At 60.7% G+C, this 24,979-nt stretch overlaps 1 protein-coding gene across 6 annotated transcripts in view; it reads right to left on the bottom strand.

Annotated features, from left to right (window-relative positions):
- The window catches only part of STAB1 (stabilin 1), a 26,772-nt gene extending 1,793 nt beyond the window's left edge, over positions 1-24,979 (bottom strand). For 2 of the 6 annotated variants that reach the window (XM_030306948.2, XM_030306950.2), the window contains exons 1-61: positions 24,832-24,974; positions 20,747-20,883; positions 20,287-20,402; positions 19,974-20,059; positions 19,835-19,904; positions 19,381-19,476; positions 18,919-19,029; positions 18,245-18,441; positions 17,866-17,996; positions 17,558-17,685; positions 17,182-17,270; positions 16,846-16,983; positions 16,563-16,706; positions 16,321-16,383; positions 15,926-16,039; positions 15,788-15,841; positions 15,466-15,546; positions 14,860-15,018; positions 14,431-14,493; positions 14,103-14,198; positions 13,827-13,913; positions 13,226-13,337; positions 12,571-12,757; positions 12,367-12,460; positions 12,110-12,268; positions 10,731-10,826; positions 10,022-10,117; positions 9,821-9,868; positions 9,512-9,642; positions 9,245-9,356; positions 8,772-8,849; positions 8,591-8,689; positions 8,359-8,457; positions 8,082-8,213; positions 7,813-7,941; positions 7,584-7,640; positions 7,135-7,218; positions 6,415-6,610; positions 6,220-6,315; positions 6,085-6,130; positions 5,907-5,983; positions 5,561-5,686; positions 5,305-5,378; positions 5,084-5,158; positions 4,713-4,835; positions 4,363-4,410; positions 4,071-4,148; positions 3,807-3,953; positions 3,314-3,454; positions 3,151-3,210; positions 2,576-2,752; positions 2,406-2,492; positions 2,147-2,296; positions 1,985-2,041; positions 1,707-1,908; positions 1,234-1,383; positions 1,038-1,142; positions 757-864; positions 484-677; positions 231-375; positions 18-151 (exon numbers count right to left, since the gene is read on the bottom strand). In XM_030306948.2, coding sequence (XP_030162808.1) covers positions 18-151; positions 231-375; positions 484-677; positions 757-864; positions 1,038-1,142; positions 1,234-1,383; positions 1,707-1,908; positions 1,985-2,041; positions 2,147-2,296; positions 2,406-2,492; positions 2,576-2,752; positions 3,151-3,210; positions 3,314-3,454; positions 3,807-3,953; positions 4,071-4,148; positions 4,363-4,410; positions 4,713-4,835; positions 5,084-5,158; positions 5,305-5,378; positions 5,561-5,686; positions 5,907-5,983; positions 6,085-6,130; positions 6,220-6,315; positions 6,415-6,610; positions 7,135-7,218; positions 7,584-7,640; positions 7,813-7,941; positions 8,082-8,213; positions 8,359-8,457; positions 8,591-8,689; positions 8,772-8,849; positions 9,245-9,356; positions 9,512-9,642; positions 9,821-9,868; positions 10,022-10,117; positions 10,731-10,826; positions 12,110-12,268; positions 12,367-12,460; positions 12,571-12,757; positions 13,226-13,337; positions 13,827-13,913; positions 14,103-14,198; positions 14,431-14,493; positions 14,860-15,018; positions 15,466-15,546; positions 15,788-15,841; positions 15,926-16,039; positions 16,321-16,383; positions 16,563-16,706; positions 16,846-16,983; positions 17,182-17,270; positions 17,558-17,685; positions 17,866-17,996; positions 18,245-18,441; positions 18,919-19,029; positions 19,381-19,476; positions 19,835-19,904; positions 19,974-20,059; positions 20,287-20,402; positions 20,747-20,883; positions 24,832-24,912 — 6,750 coding nt within the window. In that variant the 5' untranslated portion in view covers positions 24,913-24,974. Of the gene's footprint in view, positions 1-17; positions 152-230; positions 376-483; positions 678-756; positions 865-1,037; positions 1,143-1,233; positions 1,384-1,706; positions 1,909-1,984; positions 2,042-2,146; positions 2,297-2,405; positions 2,493-2,575; positions 2,753-3,150; positions 3,211-3,313; positions 3,455-3,806; positions 3,954-4,070; positions 4,149-4,362; positions 4,411-4,712; positions 4,836-5,083; positions 5,159-5,304; positions 5,379-5,560; positions 5,687-5,906; positions 5,984-6,084; positions 6,131-6,219; positions 6,316-6,414; positions 6,611-7,134; positions 7,219-7,583; positions 7,641-7,812; positions 7,942-8,081; positions 8,214-8,358; positions 8,458-8,590; positions 8,690-8,771; positions 8,850-9,244; positions 9,357-9,511; positions 9,643-9,820; positions 9,869-10,021; positions 10,118-10,730; positions 10,827-12,109; positions 12,269-12,366; positions 12,461-12,570; positions 12,758-13,225; positions 13,338-13,826; positions 13,914-14,102; positions 14,199-14,430; positions 14,494-14,859; positions 15,019-15,465; positions 15,547-15,787; positions 15,842-15,925; positions 16,040-16,320; positions 16,384-16,562; positions 16,707-16,845; positions 16,984-17,181; positions 17,271-17,557; positions 17,686-17,865; positions 17,997-18,244; positions 18,442-18,918; positions 19,030-19,380; positions 19,477-19,834; positions 19,905-19,973; positions 20,060-20,286; positions 20,403-20,746; positions 20,884-24,831 lie in introns of those variants that run through there. The other 4 variants (XM_030306952.2, XM_030306949.2, XM_030306951.2 and 1 more) reach the window with 4 other exon arrangements.

Genomic DNA, 24,979 nt, shown 5'->3' with positions numbered 1-24,979 from the left:
TCCTAAGCCCCACACACCTTCTGGGCAGCAGAGAGCTGAGGGAGAGAAGCAAGAACAGCTCCCTGGGCCCCACACGCTGCCTCGGCCTCTGAGAAGTTCAGGCCGTAAGGGCCGCTGGGGGCCTGGAGGTGGAAGACACCAGCCTGTTTCTCTGCAGAGGGAGGGAGGCGTGATCAGCCCAGCAGCACCGAGGTAAAGCAGGGGCACCGGGAGCGGGCAGGGAAGCACACCCTGGAAGTGGAGGTCAGTGCACACAGCATCCACGTGACAGGGTGGTGGCTGGCCCAGGCAGCGGTCCATGGGCGGCTCAGGCTCCTCCAGACACTGCAGTCCGTCACCCACGTAGCCAGCATGGCACACACAGCGCCTCGTGTTCTGGGGCGGGAGAGCGGGCGGGTGCTCTTCAGGAACCGGGGGGGGGGGGGGGGGGGGGCTGCTCTGTGGAGCCTCCCCACCCTGCCGCTCAACTCCCCGGCTGCTCACCGGGCCTGTGTTCAAGCAGTCGGCGTGCTCGCTGCAGCCCCCACGGTGGCCGTCCGCACAGGGGTCGCGGGCCCGGCAGCTCCAGCCGTCGCCCTCGTAGGCGGGCAAGCAGGTGCAGGTGACCACTGTGCCTGCTTGGCTGCAGGTGGCGTGCTCGCTGCAGCCGCCATGCCCATCCTGGCACAGGTCCGCCACTGCGGGCAGGGAGAGAGTGGCAGGCCCCGGTGGCAGGGGGGGAGGGGGCCTCCCACCTCACACCTGCCCACCACTCACCTGTGCACGAGCGGCCATCCCCTTCATAGCCCAGGCCGCACTCACAGCTGTTGCCCGCGCGGCACACGGCCTCGGGCGCACAGGGCGGGGCACACACAGGCTGCAGCTCTGTCCCCCAGGCATCCCCCGCATATCCAGGTTAGGAGCTGCCCTCCTGGGTGCCCCTGGACCCCCTCCCACCCACCCTCAGTGGCTCCACCTGAGTGTGTGGTCGGGGCACATGCCACTACACGCGAGCATATAAAAGCACTCAGGTGGACACAAACACAGACAGCACTCACTCAGCTGCACCTCACAGCTTGGCCCGGTCCAGCCCTCGTCACAGAAGCAGGAGCCAGAGCCCCCAAGGCCCTCGTCACAGCGGCCATGGGAGGTGCAGCGGCAGGCTGGGGAGAGAGATCAGCAGGCTGATGGGGTTGGCGTGTGGGCCGTGGGGCTCAGAGGGCAGGGTCGGACAGGGTGGGGCAGGGAGCCCACCTTGGCACTGGGGCCCAAAGGCACCCGAGGCACAGAGTTCACACGCTGTCCCTGTAAACCCCGAATGGCACTGGCACTGCCCGCTGCCACTCATGCCGTCCATGCACACGCCGTGGCCACCACAGGGGCTGCTGGCGCCACCAGGGCAAGCTAGTGGAGAGGTGAGAGAAGTGAGGTGGGGCCAGGGCTCTCACTGGGACCCCCACCACAGGCAGCCCCAGCCCAGCCACACCGTCCGTCCTGTACCCGGGGCGGTCGAGCCTCCTCCGGAAGCCACAATCCACCCAAGTCACCTCACAGGTGAGAATCCCACAGATGCCCACCCAGCCTCTCAGAGCACTCTCTCCTGGCCAAATCCATTCACCACCCAGACCTGCCCCGGCCCCACCACCCCAACATGTTTTATCCGGAGCAGTGGCTGGAGCTGTGCCAGAAGAGCCAGCCAGCGACACTCACGACCTTGGGACACTCACCTCGGCACTCGCTGCCATAGTGACCAGGGCAGCAGCTGGGCTTCCAGGTGGTGGTGACACAGTTGCGGTGGCAGCCCCTGCCCAGGCCTTGGGGCTGACCCCAGAGGCTAGACCGGGCCCAAATGCTGCGCAGTGCCAAGGAGTGCAGTGGAGGGGACATCCAGAACTTTGAGTAGTACCGCCAGCAGGTCTCAGGACTGCCCTGGGCCAAGAGGAGTCAAACAGCCCTGGAGTCCTTGGGCCCTGCCTGAACCCCCACCCAGCTTCCAGGCCCTTACCTGCTCCCGTGAGCCCTCAGGACAAGGCGGTTCTAGCCCGCAAATGCTACAGATCTTCTGTAAAGAACAGAGGCCAACACGGCAAGGTCAGATGGATGGATGAGACGGGTCCCTTGGCTAGGATCCCTTGCCCCTCCTCCTCTGACCTATGGCCTCCCTCACCAGCCGCAGAGGTCGAGTCTCAAAGCGGTCACAGCGGGCACCAAGGCCAGGTGGCTCCAGCAGCTGGTCGATGCCATAGGCCAGGCCACCCTCAAAGGGAAGGTGCCGCTGCATGATGCGGGCATCCTCCTCACCCACGGTGAGCTCACCCTGCAGGCGGAGGAGGGAGAGTACACGGGGTCACAGGTGCACTGTGGCCCCCCAATGCCAGAGCCCCTGCCTCCTGCTTCCCTCATCTGAGTCCTCTCCTCACACTCACCGGCCGGACACGGCTGCAGGAGAAGGAGATGGGGGTCCCATGCATGGTGCGGAGTGGGCCCAGGTTGGGCAGGTCAGATGCCAAGGCCTGAGCAGAAGGGGCTACGGTTGGAGCCAGGCAGGTAGGCTGGGTGGCAGGCAGTGGGGACCAAGGACTGGGGGTATACCCACCTCAATGTTGCGAATCACATGGCCCCGCAGAATGGCTGCCAGCTTGTCACGGTGGTCTTCATGGTACAGCCAGGCCTGGCGATCAGGTGGCAGGGCTTGCAGGGCAGAGTCTGTGGGCCACAGCATTGTGAGGGGCCTGTGGGCCGCATCCTGAAGCAGGGGCAGGAGGCCAGCCACCTGGCAAGGAGAAGCAGAGGTGTGACAGTCAGAGACGGGTGGGTGGAGGTAGGGGGCTGGACCACAGAGGCCAGGAAGGGGCTCCAGGGACCCAGGGGGCCTTCCCGTCAGCCACATTCTTGGCTGTAGCCAGATACACATGGACGTATGTGCAGGGATAAGCTTGCACACACCTGGACTACTTTCGGGTACGTGGACACACATAAGCATACCCTTGTGCTCACACTGGGAGGCTCACATACACAGACGGCCTGTACGCACACAAAGGACAGGCTTACACATGTAAGGGTGCAGACAGGTGAATATACACTTACACATTTGTCATACACACACACACACACACACACACACACAGGCACAAATGCACACACTGACAGGCCTACCCACGGGAGCAGTACCTTCACGAGGCCGCTGAAGATCTTGTAACCAAAGCTCTCAGCAGCGGCGGTGACGTTTCTCTGTGGAAAGGCACCTGTGAGCCTTGAGGTCAGGCAGGGAGGGAGCATCTGAGGCCCCCAGCAACCTGCTCGGTAAGCCCCCAGGCCTGTGCCCAGGTCATACCCGCAGGATAGGGGCAACGTCAGGCTTCCAGTATAACACGTCCGGCGGCAGCAGGACTCGGTCGATGAAGTGCAGCACGCCATTCACAGCCTCGTGGTCACTGCTCACCACACGGGCGAAGTCATTGAGATAGATGCTGCCCTGGGGGTGGGGCCCAGGACTGAATGAAGCCGATTGGTGGGGTACTCATGCTGTGGGTGGGGCCTGAGGTGGGGCGGAACCTGCGTTGGGTGGGTCTTGGGGCAGAAGGTGGGCACGGTCAAGGCAGCAGGCAGCCAGGTGTGGCCGGTGGGAGTGGGGGTGGAGCCAGGCTCGGAAGGCCCGGGCCTGGGGGACAGGCCTTTGGTAGTGGGCACGGTCTGGAGCTGGTCTCCCCGTCACTAAGGCCCGCCCAGGCCCAGGGAGGTGAGGTCTTAATTGCGTGGGGTCAGAGCACAGGGGTCAGGGGCAGGGTCTCTGGGTCGTTTAGGGTGGGGGCGGGGCCCGGACCCACCTCCCTCTCGTGGATGCGCAGCGTGTGCCCTGAGAGCGTGGTGACGTAGCCCTCGTCCAGCAGCTCCTGGCTCCTCAGCTGCCGGCAGCCGACCACGTGGTAGCGGAACACAAGCTGGCGGTGGGCCCGAATGGGGGCCAGCTCATCCTGGAGTGGGGGTCCGGGAGGGTAGAGGGAGGCCCCTGATTGCTGCCTCTGCCCACGCCCCAGAATACCCACCCCTTCCTTCCCAGCCTCGCTGCGGGTTGGGGAGGGCTGCATTACCTGCGACAGGTTGCTCATTAGATCTGCGCGAGGCACAAAGACTGTGAAAGGCCCATCGCCCTTGAGCTCCTTGTATTCCTGCGGGGAGGGGGAAACAGCTTGAGTGCAGGAGGGGTAACTTTCGACCAACTCAGGGCTTCCATGGATCCTCCTGGAAAGACTTGGACTCTGAGAGACCAGAACAGCCAACCCCCTGACCAAATGAGAACCTGAAGGCCCAGAGACCGGTGGGACTGGCAGATCAGAGAGACCCAGGCCAGACTGAGGAATTGGAAGCCAGTTGGTCACTCACCAGGAGGTGGAGGCTGAAGAATGAGGCATGCCTGTCCCGAAGGAGCTCCTGGGGGGGGCGAGGATCAGCTCAGATTTTGGGTGGCCCCCATTCAGGGCCTGGTGCCTGTCCCAGCACCTGCAGCCCAAGGTCTGGCCAAGGCAGAGATGAGGAAAGGAAAGCCGGGGGTCTGAGCTAGGGTTAGGATTAGTTTCATGGATCATAGCTGGGTCAGGCCCAGGTAGAGTCAGGGGTCAGGGTCACGGTTAAGGCCAGGATCAGGATCAAACCTGGGGTCTTAATATCATGGGTGAGGCCCATGGGGAGGCATAGCCAAGGTTGGGTCAGGGGTCTAACTTGGGCATCATTACCAGGCCAACTCGGGCACGGCAGGTGAAGCCATCACCCACGGTGTGGGCTGCGTCACAGGTACACGTCCTCTGGCCATCCCCTGTGCTTTTACACACAGCATAGGGGCTGCAGCCTCCATTACTCTGAGGCAGGGATAGGAGAGGGAGAGGCATCAGTGGCTCTCGGACTCCTCTGCCCCATCCCTGGGTAAGGGGCCACGAAGACCCCCGTCCAACCCCCAAAGCTCGGTTTGCTACTGATCAGTCAGACTGGAGCTTGTGGGAGGGCGGCTTACCCTTCGGAGGCCCTTGGGACCCTGATGGGGGCAAGGAAGGCTGGTTCCTGCCTCAGTCCCCTTCCCCTATGAAATGAGGTGGGGCTGGGCCCTGACCTGGGAGCAAGGGTCCAGGAGTTCACAGGTCCGGATGCCATCCCCACTGTAACCCTCACGGCAGCTGCAGGAGACCTGTCCCAAACCCTAATCAGTGCGGCTGCTGGGCCCCAAGAGCAGGCCAGCACCCTTGACAGAAGGAGCCCCCCGCCTGGTCTGAGGGGGGGCCCCACCCTTCGAGGGAATGGCACAGTCCCAGTGTCCACCTCTGTTTTGCTGACCTGCTGGGGGCCTGTAGGGATACATTCAGCATGCATGTGGCAGCCCCCGTGGTGGATGAGACAGCTGTTAACTTCTGGGGGAAGAGACGCGGGGATGAGAGGAGGCCCTAGGCGGCCCTTCATCTATGCCATCAGGTACTCACCCCCATGCTCTCAGGGCCCCCCGTGGGCCCCTCAGCCTCTCCTAGTGTGACTCACGACACTGAAGCCAGACCCCTGGCCCCACGTACGCCCAGGGTAGGGACCCCAGCCTCACCCTGGCACAGCTCCCCATCTCCTGTGTAGCCATCCTGGCAGGTGCACGTCCGCTGCCCAGGCGCCACCTTGGTACAGTTGGCGTGAGGGGAACAGCCCCCGTGGTCACGGGCACAAGGGTCCACCTCTAGGGGCAGATGATCCCAGAGAGTTGTGAGGAGCTGGCACAGGGACAGAGTGGGGACAAGGGAAGAGGACGTGGGAGAAAGGAAGAGGTCAGAGGGAAGGGCAGGCCCCGAGATGGGACCGGGATCGAAACTAGATTCAGAGGGACTGGAGAGGGCTCTGCAGGGAAAGCCACTGCAAATTTCAGGGTGGGGGCCCGGAGCATCCGTGTGTGACTGGACCTGAACAGTGGACGCCGTCGCCTGAGTAGCCCGCAGCACAGACACAGGCCGGGGCTGTAGCCGAGTCCTGTACGCAGCTGGGAGGGGTGGCAAGAGCTCAGCCTATGCCTGCCTGGCCCTTCCCTGCCCCCAGCACCCCTACCCACTTGCCCACCTGCCCCAGGCTGAGCTCACTCACTTGGCATTGGGATCGCACTTCTTTGGGCATTGAGGGCCGCTGATCTCTGGAGGGGTGAGAAGATGGTTCTGGTCATTTGGACCCAGGAACCGCCTCCCCAGGAGTCACCCACCTCTCCCCCTTGAGGCCACTCACTCTGGTCACAGCGGGGGCCCTGCCAGCCCGCATGACAGACACAGCTTCCATCCCCTTGGAGCCCCTCCTGGCACAGCCCATGGGCACAGTCGCAGACTGGGAGCAGAACAAGGGGGGACAGGAGTTACCCAGTGCTCCCGTCCTGACCCTGCTGGTCCATCCCCGTGCCTACCGTCCTCCACCCTCTCCAGTCACCTCCGGCACAGGTGGGCCCATAGCGGCCCAGCTCGCACATCTCACAGGCTGTTCCATGGAAGCCCTCGTGGCAGTGGCACTCTCCGCTGCCCAGGAGCCGGTCCTGGCACTGCCCGTGGCCCGAGCACACACCACCCAGTCCCCCGGGGCATGGCTCACACAGCGTGCCGAAGAAGCCAGGGCAGCAGTCAGGCACCTGCAGGGAGGGGGCAGGGAGAGGCCCGGCACAGGCCAGATGTAGGGGGAGGGAAGTGGGGGGCGGGGCAATGTTGGAGGGGTGGGGCGGGGACAGGCCACAAAGCCATAAAATGAAGCAAGTTGGAACCAGGTGAGATGGCGGCTGCCTTCTACCACCCTCCCCGTGGCAGGGGCAAGGGAACGGAGCCTCAGGCAGGCGACAGCTGTGCCGGGTCTCACAGTGAGAGACAGAGCTGGGCCCAGCAGCTGCCCCTGGGGCCTGGTTGACAGTGTCTGGGCTGAGCCCCTTTCCCCTCTCCCCATCCCTACTTCCTGGGGTGTGGCCATGGGGACCAACACTGGCCCCACTGACCTCAGACCTCTCCCCCTTACCCTCCCTCTGGGCCCTTGCCCCTCTGGCCTCAACCCTAGTCCAAGCGCAGCCTCTGCCTTTGAAATCTAGGCCAGGTTTCTCCCCTGGGCCTGCACTCCCACTTCCCCCTTTCTGGTTAGACTTGGGGGTGGGGGTGCCGCAAGGCAAACCTGGATCTTCTTGGCACAAGTGTAAGAACAGCCCCGGGAGAATGAGTAGCCAGATCGGTAGACACAGCTCTTCCTGGGAGTGTTCTGGAAACAGGGGCAGGCAAGGAGGGCTCAGCCCTTCGCTTGAGTAGGGGCAGACAGTGAATGGGGAGACAGACAATCAGGACAGACAGATATCAGATGAGCAGGACAGCAGAAAATTACGGAGGGATCAAGACAGGTAGACCTGATGAGGAGATGGCAGGCGGGACCCAGGCCTCGGGCTGCAAGTGAGTGAGGCCTCCTCCTGGCAGACCTGGGCCTGGGCCTCCTGGCCTCTACCAGGGAGGTCAAGCAGCCCTTGCTGTTCCATTCCCCAGGCTTGGGTGAGCCTACTGGGCCCTGCGGGCTCAGACACCTTGGGAGCAGAGAGCAGGCGAAGCTCAGAGCTGTGCTGGGCCCATCCTTACCTCCAGCTGGAAGCCCTGAGTGCAGCGGAATTTCCGGGTGCAGTTTATGCATTTCTCCTGCGGGGAGGGAGGGCAGAGCTTTCAGGTGGTCCTGGGGCGGGGGGCCCCCCCAACTCACCTTCCTTCCTGTCCCACCCCTGACCAACTGCCCTGCCCTGCCAGCCAGGCCAGCCAGCACGTCCCAGTTCTGAACCCCCAGCTATCCTCCCCACCGGCCTCGGCCTCTCACCCGCAGGGACTCGGCGTGGCTATGCAGGCAGCGGCTTGAGCCCACAGTCAGGACCCCCGACAGGCCAAACAACGAGCGGCCAGGGGCCTCCAGCACAGGGCCTTCCAGCGGCATGTGGTTCACCTCAGGCTGAGGAGGACAGTAGGAGGCTGAGTCCACCCCCCACACTTACCACCCTCACCTTGGGGCTACGGGGGCGGGGGCGGTCTCCAGGACGGGTGGTCTCTGGAGCAGAGCTTGCAGACTCCCAGCCCCCGACCCCCACAGACCTGGCCGCTATGGTTGTAGAAGACGAGCCAGTGGGCAGGGCCCAGGAGAGAGTTGCGGTGTCCCCCTTTCTGCAGGGATTCTGTGGAGAGGGCTTCCCCCAGGATTACGTGATGTCGCACTGTGTCTGCATCCTGGCAGAGAAGAAGCTCAGGGACTCCGGGGACCACCAAGTGCCCAGGACAGTATGTTCCACCTGCCCTGTCCCTTTGTCATAGGATGGGAAGCTCCCCCAGGTTTTCACCCTCCCCTTCAGTGGCCCTATCCCAGTGACCTCACCAGGATGCTGCTGTTTCCCTGGGCCTCCAGAGAACGGTTTGTGGGCACGAAGATGGTGTAGGCCGTGGCTGCCTCGATCTGGGGCACCAGGCTGTGGTGCTGGAGGCAGGGGGGCCAGGGTCACCAATGGGCATAATCCCCCTCAGTCCCAACCCCGGGGCCAACCACCTCCCTCCAGGCCCAGGGGAGGGCGCCCCGACCAGGCACTCCCCCTCTCTCCTCTGTTCCTTACCTGCAGCAGCTCCCGGAAGAGGTGGAAGGCAGGCACCGAGTCTAGCTGCTGCAGCAACCCCTGCCCGTGCAGTGCGTCCCCTCTCGGAGGCAGTAAGACCTGACGTGGAGCATAGGGGCTGGTCAGTATGTCAATGCCCCTCAGCTTAGGATGGTCCCTGTGCACACCCCTCTGGCCATACCTGGCTGAGGACATGTAGGACACCATTGGTGGCAAGGAGGTCAGCCACATCCACACTGGCATTCTGCACCCAGACCCTCTGGAAAACAGCAAGCAGGGCTCAGCCACAGGGAGTCACAGGTAGACACTTAAGAGCGGGTACAGCACCAACAGAGACTCTGCTGGGCACACAGGCAGCTACCGGTGGCCCCCAGCCAGCCTGGCCCAGACACCCAGAGAACCTACCAGATGGGTACACAGACCCACACCAGGACCCATGCACAAAAGGGACAGGTATGCACATGCAGAGAAAGACAAACAGACAGCCCCTGGCAGGGCAGTCACTGCTGGTCCCAAGACACTGTCCTGAGTATGCCCTCTGCCGGCCCTGTGGAGGTCGAGGGGACCTCAATCTCATCACCGGGGACCCCCTTCTGGGAAGTCCCCCACCATGTTCTGCACGACCCCCTCTCCTGCCCAGAGTTCACCACGTACCCCACTGATGTTGTGAATCTCCCAGCGTGTGGTGGGGCTCAGGGTGGCCACATCCTGCCCAGCCAGCCGGGCCAGCTCCTCCTCAGAGAGGGCACCCTGGAGAAAATGGGCCCTGTGGGCACGGAACCAGGTTAGTGTAACCTACCCTGGGACTAGGCTCCACCCCAACAGGGGGACATAGGTCGTCAGAATGAGAACCTCTGGGGAGGGGCGGGATCTCACACAGAAGTCCCTTTCCCAACCCAGCTCCCTGCCCTGGCTGCCCACCTGACCAGGTGCGGTAGCATCCTTGGCTGCAGCCAGAAGGCCTGGTCCTCGGGGCTCAGCCTACGGATGGCAGACTCAGAGGGCACCAGGGCTGTGACTCGGCTGTCGGTAGGAAGAGTGATGCCAGCACTCTGTGCGCGTGGTGACAGGGGGGCAGGGGGAGTAATGAAGGCAGCCACCTGAGATTGCTTGCTCCCAGCCTGCAGGCCTGCCCCCACCTCCAGCTCTTGGAGATATTATGTGGCACCTCTGCATCCAGGGAGGCCTCCTGGATTTGAGCCCCAACCCCAGTATTCTGCCCTGTCCTACCTTGATCCACTGGTAGAAGACAGAGAAGTGGGAATTTGCCTCCAGCTCCTAAGGGAAGGGAAAAAGCTGAAGTCATCAGTCTAGGGACAAACCCAAGCCCCCTCCTCACCAGGACCCTGAGCACTGCCTCTTCCCACCTGAGGTGTGTGAAAGGACCCCCCCCCCCCACCGCCGCCCTGCCAAACACAGGGACCCACTCACCCGGAAGATGTCTCCGTAGCAGTTGAAGCCATCACCCCCATAGCCAGAGGGGCATGTGCAGACCCGCTGACCTCCCCCCACTGCTTGGCAGGTGGCCTGAATTGCAGGTGGGGCAAAGAGACAGGGCCCTCCGTTCAGTACTCAGATGGCAAGCTGGACAGCACCCCATCTCTCTGTTCACCCTTATCATCTATCTTCCTGCTGCCTGCCTGTCTTGCTACCCAGCCCCACCATCTGTCTGTCCATCCAGCCAATCTGCATTCATGTTGCTCCTTTGGTATGCCTGGCCCTAGGTCTCCAAGGTCACTGAGCACTTGACATGAGTTACCCCACTTCATCATGACAGATGAGTTGGGAAAGCCCAGGGTTGAGGGAGCACCCAGGAGGAGACGCCTGAACTGAGAGCAGGAGGAGCTAGCTGGGAGGCCTTCCAGAATACGTGGGCAGAGGTGCAGTGGTGTTAGAGCAGAATGAAGTCGGGACAGACAGCAATGGGCTCAAAAAGGCCACAAGAGCATAGAAGAGGGTAGGGGGCAAGGGAGGAGACGGGAGGCAGGGCAGGGGTTGGGGCCTTAAGAACAAGTGAAAGCTCTATACTGTGGACAAAGGGGTGACATGGTTTGGATTTGTGGCTTGGATTCCAATCCTGGCCATAGACAGGGACAACCAGAGAGCCTCCCCCAGGCTCCGAGCCCTCTCGCCCCCTCACCAGGTCATGGCAGCCACCGTTGCCTGCCCGGCAGGGGTCAATAGGACTGCACACATAGCCATCCCCTGCGAATCCCAGCTTGCAGGTGCACCGGCTCTGGAGAGGTTAGAAGCAGAGGGTCTTATCTCACCAGGGGCACGCCCCTCTCCTCCTCCACTCCCCAGCTGTCCATGGGCCTTATGTCCTGGGGAGCCTTGTTCAGACACATGGAGCTTCTCCAGATCAGGATTCTGAGGCCCTGAGGGGAGGCTGGCTCTCCAGATGAGCCAACAGAAGTGATGGCATCGGCAGGGAAGCATCCATGGGGACTTGGTACCCCTCTGCCCTCAGGCCTGGGAGAGGTCAGCAACGTGTGGTGAGCAGGCAGGTGCTGGCAAGGCTGGCCCCAGGGCTGGCGGCACAGACCCACCTCTGACCCTGCCACCCTGCTCTGATCCTTCCCACTGAATGCCTGTGTCTTGGGCTTGTCCCCACTGCAGCTGAGTGGTGACACCCCCCAGATCTCAGTTGCCCTCCTCTGCAAGTTGGGGGAATCTCAACCTGCTTATTCTGGTCCTCGGTTCAGGACTTTAACATTGTGTAGCTTCTTGTGGAGTGGAGAGTGCCAGCCCTCATAGCCAGCTGGGTGCTCGCCATGGACACCCCACAGGCGGGTGGCCCCAACCATCATGAGAAAGGTCCCTGCACACACTGACCCAGAGCCAGCCAGGCCTGGTCTCCCGATCGGCATACTAGACACTTGAGTGCCACCTAGTCCTCAGGTTCACGGGTCTGATGTGCCTCACAAGGAAAGCTCCAGATGCTCAGACCCTGTGGCTGGGGTCTGAGGCTGCAAAGCTCCACAGCTGGATTTCCAGGAGTCTAAACATTTGGGGATGCCACTTTCCTTGGGCAGGAGTCTCCCCCTGCTTTGCTCAGCTTTGAATTCCTAAGTCTAGAATAGGGACTAGCATGTAACACACTCCTGGTGCCATGTGGGAAACCAGTGAGTGAATGAGTGAACTCATGGTCAGAAGACAGTGGCCCTGAGGCCAGAAAGAGCAGAGGACTCGTGGACTCAGTTACGAGAGTCCTCATCCCCGAGGGATGGGAGCCGCGGCCTTCTGATTTGGGGAATAGGCAGCCTTGGACTGGTGCTAGAATGCGCCTTCCTTTAAAACTGTCATGGCCTTCATGTTGTCTCCAGGACACGTCTGCTGCTTCTAGACTACACAACTCAACATTCCAGACCTGCATTCTCACTCGTGTCTGAGATTTGAGACCCTCAGCTGGAGTTCTTGGGAGTGGATGCCCATGGAGCCAGATGGGGTGGGGTGAGAGACCCCCAGAATGAAGACCCCTTGCCCCACTCTGCTGCCTCTAGGCTTGCTGTGCCTCACCTGCCCAGGTCCCACGTAGCTGCAGAGGGCGTCGGCGTGACAACCACCTCTCACATCCAGCTCACACTCGTCGATGGCCACACAGACACGGCCGTCCCCGCTCCAGCCTTTGTGGCATGTGCAGTGGTGGTTGCCCAGGGCCCCAGGGACACACTCAGCCTGTGAGAGCCACGATGAAATGACTCAGCTCTGCAGGATGGTGGGCTGACCCTCCCACCCCTGGGTCAGGGCTTCAGGAGAGAGACAGTGAGACTGACATTTTCTGAGCAGCCACCACGGTCTGGGTGGGAGCAGGGGTTGCTGGGTGTACAGGAGAAGCCATCACCCTCGAAGCCATCGAGACAGACACACCTGCAGCCAGCGAACAAGAGGCCTCCAGTGAGCCTCTGGAAGAGCTCAGAGGCCGAATGAACTGACATGCATGGTAATGGACAAGGCAGAGGGGAAACGTGAGTCCTCACCTGGTAACGCCTCCCTGGCTAACACAGCGGGCGTGCAGGTGGCAGCTCTGGGCCCGTTCTGTGGGCCCACAGTTCACAGAGGACTCATTGCAGAAGTGGCCGCTGAAGCCTGGGGCACACGTGCCACGCTGGCACACACCCCCACTGCCTGGACGGTTGTCACAGAGACCGTGGACGCAGCCACAGTCTGCAGGGAGGAGATGGGATCAGGAAAGCTAAGACAGGGGCAGAGCTGGCCGGGAGCCAGGATGAAGCCACGGGAGCACTGGGGACAGGGAATGGGGCAGCTGGCATAGATTTGACTTCAGGGTCACAATATCAGAGGCCATCCCAGACTCAGTGGACAGGCAGAAGAAATGCAAGCAGGGCCATTCATTGCTTTCAGTCACCCCATTCTAGCTTCCCTGCCCCCAACAGCACCATCAGAAAGTTCTTTTGTGTGTCTGACTTAAATCTCACATGCTTTAGATTGAACCACAGCTGTCATCCTGGCGTGGGTGAAGGAGACATCTATTTTTGTCCCCAAATCCTCCCCTCCTCCCTCTGGCCTTCACTCTTCCTCCTGGGGCTCTATTCCCCTTCTTGAGAGTCCCCAACCCTCTTTCCAAGCAGAGCCTTTTTTCCCTGGCAGGCAGCCTGGGCCAGGACCACCCACCTTCCTGGCACTGGTCTCCATGCTTGTTTGGGTTAGAGCAGATGTGGCAGGCGATGCCTTTGTAGTCTGGGAAGCAGAGGCAGGCCCCGTTGCCCCGGACCCCGTCGCTGCACTGGGGGTGGACAGGAAGAGGGACCAGTCATGGGGTGGGGGCTGTCCTTGCCCTCCCCCACACCCTCTTCCTCCATGGGGTGGCTCTGAGCTTCTGCTCCCCGCGGAAGACCTCACCCTGGAAGAGACCAAGCCACCGATGCTGCCAAAGAACTGGGGCCCTAAAAGACACCCGGCCCTGGAGGCTTCAGGGGGGACCTCTGCGCAACCTAGAAACACACAACCCCTAGGGTGTCTTCCCTGCCCTCGATGCTACCAAGTGGCAAAACAGAACACACAAGAAAAGCACTGACAAATAGGTTTCATGAAAACAGGTGCCCAAGTCCATCTACTTAATTATTTCTAATTAAAATACTAAAAACAATATGGTCCAACTCCCTCTGCCTAAATGTTGGAAACCTGAGACCACAGAGCGGCAGGCTTGACTCAGACACACAGGGTGTCACTGGCCAACTCCCACCCCTCACCCCAGGGCAGTGGGGGGACTCACGGTGCCTTTGCCATAGCAGGGGTTGGAGAAGCCTCCAGGACACTGTATACAGTCAGGCCCAAAAAACCCTTTGCAGCAGCCAGGTTTCTGTAAGAGACAAAAGCGTGACTGAGGGTCCATCTGGGGCCACTGCTGCTCTCTGGTCCCATCTCTAGAACAAGGGGGTGCATGAAGCCCCTCTGGGATGCAACACAGCTCTCTGAGGAAGGCAGCCTGCTCTGCCCCGGAGGGGAGGCTCCAGCTCACCAGCAGTGAGCACCCCACACCCAGGCTCACCAGGATAGTCTGGTTGCAGTAGTGAGCGCAGCCTTTCTTCAGGACGTTGAGCCCAGTAGGGTCATGGGTGTAGACACACTCCTTGGGGAAGATGTCCTGGGGTGGGCCGTGCAAAGCTGATCAGCAGGTATGGGGCCTGAGCCGGCCCCTTTTGCCAGGCAGCTCTGATCCAGGGACCACTCAGCACTCTGGGTCCAGAATTCCCACCCTCAGTGGGGCCGAGAGGGACTGAGCCTCCAGGTCCAGCCTCACAGGGCCTTCTCCCCACCCTGACCCATGACGGAAGTCTCACTGGGCAGCCCTAAGGGCCCAGCCAAGGGACACTCACCAGCTTCATGCTGTTGGGGGGGCACATGCTGGTGTTCAGGGCTTGGCAGTCCACACAGGAGCCCTGTGCAGGGAAGGGCCGACAGGAGGAGGGGGGTGGCGGGCAGAGTTGTTAATCATGGTTTATTTATACAGAAGACCCTAAGTAAGCGTCACGGAGCCAAGCCCCGAGGTATGAGAGAGTCAACTGCCGGAGGGCCAGGGCAGAAGGAAGAGCTTAGCGTGGGAGTGTGAGAACTGTGGCAGAGGGCTGGGACAAAGGGCCAGAAGATGCAGGAGTGATCTTGAAGGAACCATCAACAGCACTGCTGAGACCTGGCGGTGGGGGAGGCAGGCACCTCTGTGGGGTGTGTGCCCAGGCCCCAGCCCTAAAGCCACTGGAGGAGAACAGGGACCCCAGGAAGGCTGGGACCGTGCGGCACGTGCTCACCGCCACGATCTTGTACTGCTCCTCGTTGCAGTGCTTAGGCAGGATGGGCAGGATGGTCGGGGGCAGCAGGACACCCTCCAGCATGTGGATCACGCCATTGGCAGCCAGCACGTCCACTCTCCGTAGTGGCACCCCCTCGGGTCCCAGCAGGATGCGCCCCTGTGGTGGAGCCCAGTGTGCAGCCTGTCTGGCCTGGCAGACCCCTGGGCCCATGCCTCCTTCATCCCCACAGCCCAGCCTGCCGGCCCTCTCCTCTCCCCTCTCCCTGGCTCTCCAGAGCCTCCTGCTCTGGCAAAGCTGCTCCAGCCTCTGTGTCCTGAGCCCTGTAGTGCCTGCTCATGTGGTTTCCAGCCTCTGTGTCCCAAGTCACACGGAATACCGCCCCCCCCCCTTGTGCCCACCCTCCACGTCTTTGGAGCCCCCCCGGTCTGTTGGGCCCCAGGAGAGGGATTTGATCTGTGCCTGCCTCCCACATAGTCCCACCAGGGCCTGCACTCCATGGGGCTCAGAGCATAAAGGCAGGTCCAAAAGAGACCACATAACCAGCCAGTCATCACCAGCTCCTCCATCAGTCCATTTGTTCCAGATTTTGTTTGTGGAGCTCACCTCCTCAGAGATATTCACAGCCAGGACCTGGTTTGCCATGGTGAGGACCCGACCCTTGGAGATGAGCTTCTCAATGGTCAGCTGAGGCGGAGGAGAGTGTGGCCTTAGGCTGGGCATTAGCCACACTGTAAAGCCCCAAACAGTCCTGCCCAGGTGACTCACAGCCACCACCTTGGTCCCCAGACTCTCTTCTGTGCTTATAGAGTCCAAACAGATGGGGAGAGGAAAAGGGACTCCCAGGGAGGCCAAGACCTACAGACAAGCATCCAAAAGCCCAGCAGCAGGTACAAGCTGGTCACCCTTCCAGAGAAGAGCCTCTCACCTGCCCATGGCTGTAGATGTGGTACTTCACCAGCTCCTGTAGTTTGGACAGACCCTGGCAAGGGAGAGAGGGCTTGGTAGGGGAGGGTAGAGGCCCAGGTACCCTGTCTCCCCAGCCCCTTCTCCCCACCAAGCTTACTGCTGTGAAGAGGTAGATCAGACGGCCATCACGCAACATGTCCACAGCCTCGTTGCTTGGGACAAACACTGTGAATGGCCCAGGCCCATCCAGGATGGAGGGTAGCCCACAGTTCTGTGACAGCGAGAAGGAGGCTCAGCGAGGCTCGGCCTCTACCTCTGAGGCCTGCCTGGGCCCCACAACCCTCAGCCTGCAGGGAACGCCCATGAGGAGTAAGTGGGAGACAATGGCATTGGGTCCATGCTAACACAGGACCTCAGGATGGTGATGGGCAGGTTACAGGGTGGGGGCATGGGCAAAGACCCATACTACTCCAGATCCCCAGATCTCTCTGGGGTAATGAGGGGTCCCGAGCCAAAAGATCAGATGGGCTAGGACCATTCCCCCAAACTCACCTCCAGGATGGTTTCAAACCGGCTGAAGGCCTCAGTAGAGGCAAGGATCTGGCCGATGGTTCTCTGTAGCAAGGGACAAGCATGAGAGCCCCAGAGAAAAGGGTGAGGCTGCGTCAGCCTCAGAGGGGAAGGAGTTCTGTTCCACTCCTGCCCAGAACTGCCCCTGCCCACTCTCTGAACTCTGTGGGAGTCAGAGGTCACCCAGTGGCACGAGATGGAGAAAGGGGAGGGCACTGGCTTACCTTGGGGTCCTCAGGGAGCTCTGGTGGAGGCTGCCACTGCAGAGCAGTGACCAAGTGGAAGACACCATTGGCTGCCGGGTAGTTGGCCTTTTGGATGGTGAATGTTTGCTGGGGGTGCTCTTTGTACTTGTATGTGTACTTCTGCTGAGACGTGAGACCTCTGGCTCATACGGCACAGGCCAGCCTCCTGTCCCAAGGCTCCGTTCCACCTCCACACCATTGTTCAGGCAGCGTCCCCCAACTGTGACACCTCTGGTCCCCAGGCTGGGGTTGCCCTCCTTACCATGAAGTGGTTGAAAGTGACGGTGAGCTCCTGCCCATCCAGTGTCCACCACCTGCGTGTCTGCTGGGTCCCCAATTCCTCCAGGATGTGCTGTCCCGCTATGATGTGCTGTTTGCAGAGCTGCCGGGCAACGGACGCCTGTAGGCAAAGGGGGACGAGGGTGCCGAATGGGCCCGTGGCGGTTGTCATGCCACGCTGCCCAAGCAATGGAGAGGACAAGGGGCGTCCCAGGCCTCAGATCCCCAGAGTGTGGCCTCTCTTGGGGCCCTCAAGCCTGGGGCAGGTCCAGGGAGGAGGCAAGGGCTGGCAACCAGCTCCTCAAGGGGAAGGGCTCACGTTCATGGTCCTGGAGAAGACAGACGAGAGGGACGGTACCAGCACGGTAAATGGGCCCGATGTGGTGAGGATCTCGCGGCAGCCCTGGTCTGGGAGCCGGGAGAGGATGTATTAGATCTGGGAAAACCTCAGGCATCAGTCCTATGTTTTGGAGAGTTGGGTGGGGGGCACTGGGCCTAGGTCTAGGGTAGATGAGAGGCATCAGGATTTGGGGGACTAGCTCCCACCTCCAATCACACACCCCACCCCGGCCCACTCTACTTCCATAGCTCTTGGGCAGAGAGACAGGGCATCCTTGCAGAGTCCGCCCCTCCCTCCCTCCTAAGAATGTGAGTATGAGGGACAAGGTCACAGGCAGGCGGTAGGGGTCACACACCCAACATGGCCAGGGTGACTCTCAGCCGCAGGAATACCACACCCAGTTGGCTGGCCTTCTGTATCTCATGGAGCAGGTGTCCATAGCAGGCACGCCCATCCCCTACCTCGCCCTCCTTGCACACACAGCTAGGGACATGGGTAGAATGGGTCAGGGCAGGGGTATGGCCAGTCCCTACCTCCTGGCCCTCATGCAACTGTCCCCTCAGGGCCTTTGAACTGAGGGTGCGCATGTGTGCACACTTGCCCCTGCCCAGCCCACCCTCTCTGCTCTGCCCCCGGTGCCCACCCCGAAGCCCTCATGCCTACCTGGTCTTCCCATCGGAGGTCACCTGACAGGTGGCTGACCGGTCGCAGGAATGAGGGAAACAGTAGGCAAAGCAGCCCGCAGAGGCATTGTGATTGATGCTGACCAAGCCTGGCTTACACTGGCAGGAGGCCTGGGCCACCAGGCAGGGGAAGGAGGGTGACATCACATCTGTGAGAACCACTGGCATCTGCTGCACCCACAAAGCTATGCTCGGCCCGTGCACCCACCAGCTGAGAAGAGGGCTGTCATCTTCTTCCCATTTTACAAAGGGGGCAACTGAGGCTCCCAAGAGGCCCGTGAGGGCCAAGAGGCCTAGGGTCCAGTAGCCAATAGGGGTGGGTGGACCACGGGACAGGCCCGAGCCAGGGCCCGGCTCACCTTGCCTGATCTCAGGTACAGACACACGGTGGAGTTGATGGGGCAGCCACCATGGTTGATGGTGCACGGATCATGGGGCAGACACACAGTCCCGTCACCGTGGTAGTCCTTGGGGCAGCGACACTGTGCCTGCCCCGTGGGGCTCACTGAGCACTGGGCCAGTGGGGAACAGGGCGATGGCTGGCAGGGATTAGGGGCTGCCAGGGCAGAGAGAGAGAGAGCCCAAGTGAGCTGAGCACCCAGGAGCCTCATCACGTCTGCAGGAATGGCCCAAAGATGAGGTGAGCAAGTTGATCTAGAACTTGGAGACAGGGCCTCTCTCGGTGGCAGGCTGTACTTGCTGTAAATGGCCAGATTGTACTTGCTGGTTTAAAAGGGGGCACCTGGGTGGCTCAGTCGGTTAAGTGTCCAACTCTTGATTTTGGCTCAGGTCATGATCTCACAGCTGTGAGATTGAGCCCTCAGTCCAGCTCTGTGCTGCCTGTGCAGAACCTGCTTGGGATTCTCTCTCTCCCCCTCTCTCTCTGCCCCTCCCCGGCTTGTGTGCACTTGCTCTCTCTCTCTTTCTTTCCAAATAAATAAATAAGCTTAAAATTTTTTTTTGTTTAAAGGATGTCTTCCCAGCCCCTGGTCATTCTGAACTTGGGCCTCTAGCATCTAGGTCGCTGACTTACCTCTACATTCTCTGCCCTGCTGGGTGTGGCCCGGGAGGCAGCTGCAGGCAGGGGCCTCTGCAGAGCACTGGGAGTTCTGGGGACAATTCAGGGCCTGGCAGACTGGCAGCTCTGAGTGAAGAGGGGGGAGTATTGTGGTGACTCAGAGCTCCAGATTGGGGAGGAAGGAAGATAGGAACGAAGATGTTCTGCCCAGTTTGCTGTGTAACTCTGGCCAGGGCCTTACCCTCTCTTGGCCTCTGGGCAGTATAGGTCTCAGATGGCGTTCCCTCCCCCAGACCACTGTGTCTCTTTCTTATTCCTACTTTGAAAGAAATTAGGCTTTGGGCAGAAGTCCTGCTGAGGCTCAGGCCCCATCCCTCACCTACTGGCCTCTCTTGCTCTGGTCACTGAGCAAGGGCTCAGCACTTGCTCAGTGAGCAGGAGGCTGCCATTCCATCCTATCCCAGCATCCCTGCCCACCTTGGTCACAGCGGGCTCCGGTGTATCCAGCAAAACACAGGCAGCTTCCATCTCCAAGTGGCCCATGGCTGCACACGCCATGCACGCAGCTGCACACTGGGAGGGACACACAGGGACACACGGGGACATTGAGTCCCTACCCTCTTCATTTCTAGAACTCAGTTTCAGCTGGCACAAGCCCAAGAATACAGGGCTGTAATGTAGGACCACAGGGGAGATGGGAGCCCAAGGGAGGCTCCTGGCCTAGCCTAGGGGCCCAGGGTGTGGCTTCCTGGTGAAGGCCTCTGGGAACAGTACAGGGCTGGAGGTATGAGCTGGCAAAGCTCATGTCCTTGGAGGTGAAGTGTCAGGCTGAGGGACTGGGAGGGAGCCTGCTGGGGGGCGGGTACATGGACTAGGTCTCCACAGTTCCCCAGGTGGGCAGTGGCCCTGCCCCTGCCCCGCCAGCACTCACCTGACTGGCAGTTGGGCCCAAATCGGCTGGGGTCTTGGCACTCCTGGCAGGAGGAGCCACTGAAGTTTTCCTGGCAGAGATTTGCAACAAGTCAGTGCAGCCCTCCACTGCCCCCACCCCAGCCCTACCAGGCCCTTACCTGGCACACACAGGTCCCGTTCCCGTCTATGCCATCCAGGCAGGTCCCACGGCCATTACACGGAGTCTCAGCACCTCCAGGACACTCTGTGAACCACCCCCCCCGGAACTCAGCTGTGCCCCTAGGAACTCACAATTCACCCCTGACCCCAGCAGCTCCGGGCAGCCCCGGCCCCTCCCCCAGGCAGCCAAGCTATGCTGGTGCTCACTCAGTGTCCATTTACTGAACGAGTGGAAGGTGATGCAGGCAGAAGCTACAGATGGGGGCACCCAGGGCTGGAGTATGAGGAGCAGGGCTGGGCCCCCACCAATACCATAACACTGGGATCCCCAGTAGCCGGGGCAGCAGGCCTTCTCCACCACGTCCTTCCAGCACTCCATGCTGCAGCCGCTCATAGACATCAAGGAGTCCCCCAGCTGCACCTCGTAGCTGGGCACAAAGGTGGGCAGGGTGACAGGAGGGACTCCCACTCTGCAGCCCCCAGCCTGGCCTCCCCACACTGGGTTCCAGTGCTCTGGCTCTGCCTCCTCTCTGTCTGCCTGGTCCGGAGCTGAGCACAGGGCTGGCAAGTAGTAGGTGCTCAATAAATACCAGGTGCCCCACCTCCTCCCTACTCCCTATCTCTGCCCCACTGGAAGGGCAACAGACATGTGAATAAGTGAGTCCCTGCCCTCACCACCCAAGCCTGCCAGGCTCTCCCTCGTCCCCCCAGCCCTCCCCCACCCTACAGGATGCTCCTGGAAGTGGACAAGGATGGAGGTGGGGATCCACACCGGCAGTCCTGCGAGATCTTCTCTGGTAACTCCCGAAGCCAGCCTGGGGGGCACATCCGCCTCTTAATGGCAGGGCACATGGTGCAGGGTATGCGCATGACAAACTTGGTCTTCACATCGCAGCGTCTGGACCGCACCTGGGCAACAAGTGGAATTTGGGGCGAGGCAGCCTGGACCCTGTACCCAGTCCTGGTTCTGCTCTGACTGAGGCAAGGCCTAGCACTTCTCTCCAGGCCTTGGTTTCCCACCTGTTCCAGTGAGGACAGGGGAAGCTGTGAGAGATGGGGAAACCTGCCTGTCACAGGTCCTCCCTGCCACGGTATGTTCCTATACCACAGCCACGGACTTCTGCCCACGGCCACAAACATATGCCCAGAAGCCTCAGAGTCTACACCTCCTGACGTGATGAGAACCCAGCCATTTTGTTAGACCTTAGTTCATTCAGATGACAAAACTGAACCCTGGGCCCCAAACCACCCAGAGACTGGGTCTGTCAGGGACCAGAACCTGAATTCTCAACCTAGTGTCCATTATCACCTCTCACTTAAGAGTAAACACTAAATGCCACAGCAGACACTGCTTGGGAGAGCACAGCGATTCAATTCCCAGGCCCAGGCAGAACCCCTTTGGTCATCACTTTGCCCTGAGCATGTCTCCACTGTGCTGCTAAATGACCCTCTCAGCAAGCCCAAGGGCCTGCTCAGCTGCCCCAGGGGCAGAGACCCAACAGCCAGCCCCAGACCCAAGAGGTAGGCCTGTGTGAGCAGACGTGCACAGGGAGTCTGCATGGGTTCCCTAAGTCCTGACCCCAGGCCTGGCGCCTGGCCCCTGGCCCCACACAAGAACGCGGACCCAGAGGTCCACAACTTATCATCGGGTGGGCAATGCTGGCGTGAGGGAGCTGTGAGGACCCAGGCGGCTTCCCAGGGGTGGTGACTCAATTGAGTTGGGGCTGAAAGATGGATAAGAGTTGGCCAGGGTAGTGCCCCTGGTAGAGGGGACAGGAGAGGCAAAAGCCAGGAAGTGGAAAGGAGCAGGTGACAAAGTGTGACAAGGCAGAGAGCGGCCAAGGAGAGAGGCCAGTGGCCAGGCCAACTGGTTTGTTTTAAATGGACCTCTGGCCAAGGTGGGGGAGGGGGTGGGGGGAAGAGAAGAGACCATCCCCTGAGGGTGCCGGATGCTGAGAAAGCCCAGCCCTGTGGTCCCACTCACTGGCCTGCCACAGCCCCTGCCAGTCCACTATCCCTGGGGCCACCGTCATGGCAACAAAGTCCCAAGAACAGTGCTATACCCTGGAGGGATGGAAGTTTAAGTCTACATTGTAAATGGGAGAAAGGGCCATAGGAGAGTGTGTGTTGATGGAAGAGAGGATTTGGGGTTCCAGGGCCCAGACTAAAGAATCTAAAATATTCTAATCTAAAAAATGCTGAACATGCTGCGGTGCAAAGGGAGTGAGCCCAGAACATCTCTGTCCTAGAAGGTTACACGTGTGAGGCCTCTCAAGGCAAGAGGAGAGAAGAAACAGCAGCATGACACTTCTGAGAGGATCCGAGGGCCGCTTTCTGCTGCTGTGATTTGGCCCTTTCCGCTCATGCCTCTGCGGTCTGCAAAGAAGGAAGTTGCTGAGAGTGGCCTTAGGCCCAGCCGTGGGGCTGAGTGTTGTGGTCTCATTCCCCACCCTGGGGCTCAGCCTTTGCTGAGCCAGGGAATGTCTAGGAAGTTGGGTAACTCCAAGCCTGGGCAGCTGCTGGCTCAGGGCAAAGGCACCCCTGAGGGCCACCTGGCCAGCCGGGCCCAGTTGCCATTGTGGCCACCACTGGCCCAGGGACTGGCTCTCAGAGGAATGGAAGGGTTTAGGGGAGGGAGACAGCACGCTTTCTTGGCTCTTGGCAGGACGGTAGGGTGTGGAGTGTGGAGGTGAGCACAGGAGGAAGGTGTCCCAAGGGGGACACACTCACTCTCAGGCTGTTGCATTGGGAAATGTGTGTGAAATGGTGAAGGGTGGATAAGTCAGTGGCTGAATCATACTTCCCGTGGGGAGTGTACCAGATGTGGGCACCGGGCCCCTCTGCCCTACAGCCTGGAAGGGGCACCAGCCTCCCCAGTGCACAGCGTCACCGCTGGTCCCTCTGGGTCACAGCCCAGTGCTGAATCAGATTCTCTTCTTTCCCGGGCACCTCAGAACTGCCTGAGCCAGGCCCTGGGTGCTGCCCCCTCCCTGCTCCGATCCAGAACTGATTTTGCAACATCTGCTTCCCACAGAGACAGATGTTGCTGGGGAAGTTGAGGAGACATGAGGTGTAAAGCCTGTTGCCAGTGGGAGAAATTCCCCCAAGATGGGGCCTGGGGCCCAGAACCCAAACTGCCTCAGAGGGGCAGCCCCCTCCAAACCCCCAACCGCTTTCTCTGCCCTAGATCAGGGCTCTTCTCCCTCCAACCCCCAGCTTGAGACTACAGGCTCCGCCAGCACCAGCACAGAGGAGACACTAAGGAAAAGGCGTTTTGAATGGACAAGAGCTAACACTCCCCCTCTTCCAGGAAGCCTTCTTTGCCTCTACTGCCTGAACCTGCCTGTGTTTGAGTCCTGCTTCTGCCTCTCACTGGCTGTGTGACCCACAGGTCATCCTTACCCCCTGGAGCCTCAGTTTCCTAATATTTAGAGAGGGCCTCACACTATAGGGATTGCCAGGAGGGTCGGGTGACTGAGGATGCAAGAGAAGGCTGGTATTGCCACCTCCCTGTTCATAGGAGCCCCGGGGACCATCAGACCTGGCCCAGGCTGGCTAAGCCCCAGCCCCAGGATACCGACTCAGAGGTGGTCAGAGCATAGGTCTTTGACAGGGAAAAATTCCCAGCGTGAGGCCCCTCATCGACCCCTGTCCCCAGAACATGGGGAGGTGGCAAGGCCTATGAAATGCCCTTGTATTTCACTTGTGGGAAAAATGGAGGAGGGAGGGAACGGGAACCCACCTGCAGGGCTCAGTGCAGCCTAGAATCCTGGGCTCTTCCAACCATCGGTCACCCCTGCAGCCTCCAACCTGCCCATCCCCAGCTCCGATCTGGCCCTGCCTGGCAGTGGAATCCTGGACAAGTCCTTCCTCTCTGGAACCCAGCCTGCCCACTAATAATAATGGGGACAGCAGCAGCTGTCCCAAGAATCAAATGTACTTGGCCTCATGGTGGAGGGAACCCTCAACTGTAGGCAGGCCCCAGCCAGGCAACTCTATCTCCACATTCAGGGTGGGAGGCTCTTCCGGAAGCTCCAGTGGGGACAATGTCCCTGCTCCGGGGCTCAAGCAGACCTGCAGCCCGGCAGCCGGGAGGCAGCTGACACATGTGGGACCTGACAGCCACACACTGGGACCCCTTCTCTGGGGACTCACAGGCAGTGATTGGGAGTATGGCTCCAGAGTTGGACAGACCGGTCTCCATCATCCTTGAACTTAAGCTCCCTCAGGCAGAGAACAGGACCCACTGTCCAGGGGTCATGAAGATTCCAGAGGATAATGGCCAGGTGCACCCAGGGCTGTGCACCTGATAAAGGGCAGCTCTTAGGTTTGAGAGTATTCCTGTTGGCTGCTGCTTACCCAGAGGGAGTAGGGTTGAGTAGACCTCATTCTACCCCTGGGGCCAAATACAGGCACACATACATGTGTGTTCCACAACCCTCCAGGGTTGGGGGTGATTTTATCTCCAGTCCCCAGGCCAGATCCCCAGGGTCACAGAGAGACCAGGCCCCAGTCTGGACAGGGAGGGCAGGAGGATGGGCCTGGCTCTGTACCCCCCAACTTCAGGCTGGGGAGCCCTGGGATGGCTGCCCACACCACATGGTTGGAAGGCTGGATGCAGTTACAGGAGGGCAGGCCAACACACCCCTGCCACCCAAGGCAGCTAGACACAGACCTCTCAGCCTGTGGAGCTGGGCACAACAGCCCAGCCCTCTGGTCTTGCTCGGAGTCAGACAAGTATTGGCTGCCCCATGTGTCCCCCCAGACCTGTGCCCGATCTGTGCACACTTCCCTCCCTGCTCCCACCACTGGCCAGCGGGCCTGGATACCATGTCCCCCACACTGGCTCCTACTCACCTTCTGCCCCCTGGTGAAGCTGGAGCCTGCTAGGCAGAAGGCCAGGAGGCAGAGCAGGAGGAGGCCCCGGGGCCCTGCCATGGCTGGTGGCGGCTGGCGGGCACGCCGTCCAGGACAGTCAGGGCAGCCAGTGTGGGGAACGAGCTTT

The sequence above is a fragment of the Lynx canadensis genome, chromosome A2, assembly GCF_007474595.2.
Source record: "Lynx canadensis isolate LIC74 chromosome A2, mLynCan4.pri.v2, whole genome shotgun sequence".
Taxonomy (NCBI): domain Eukaryota; kingdom Metazoa; phylum Chordata; class Mammalia; order Carnivora; family Felidae; genus Lynx; species Lynx canadensis.
This window is presented reverse-complemented; position numbering and strand designations above follow the sequence as displayed.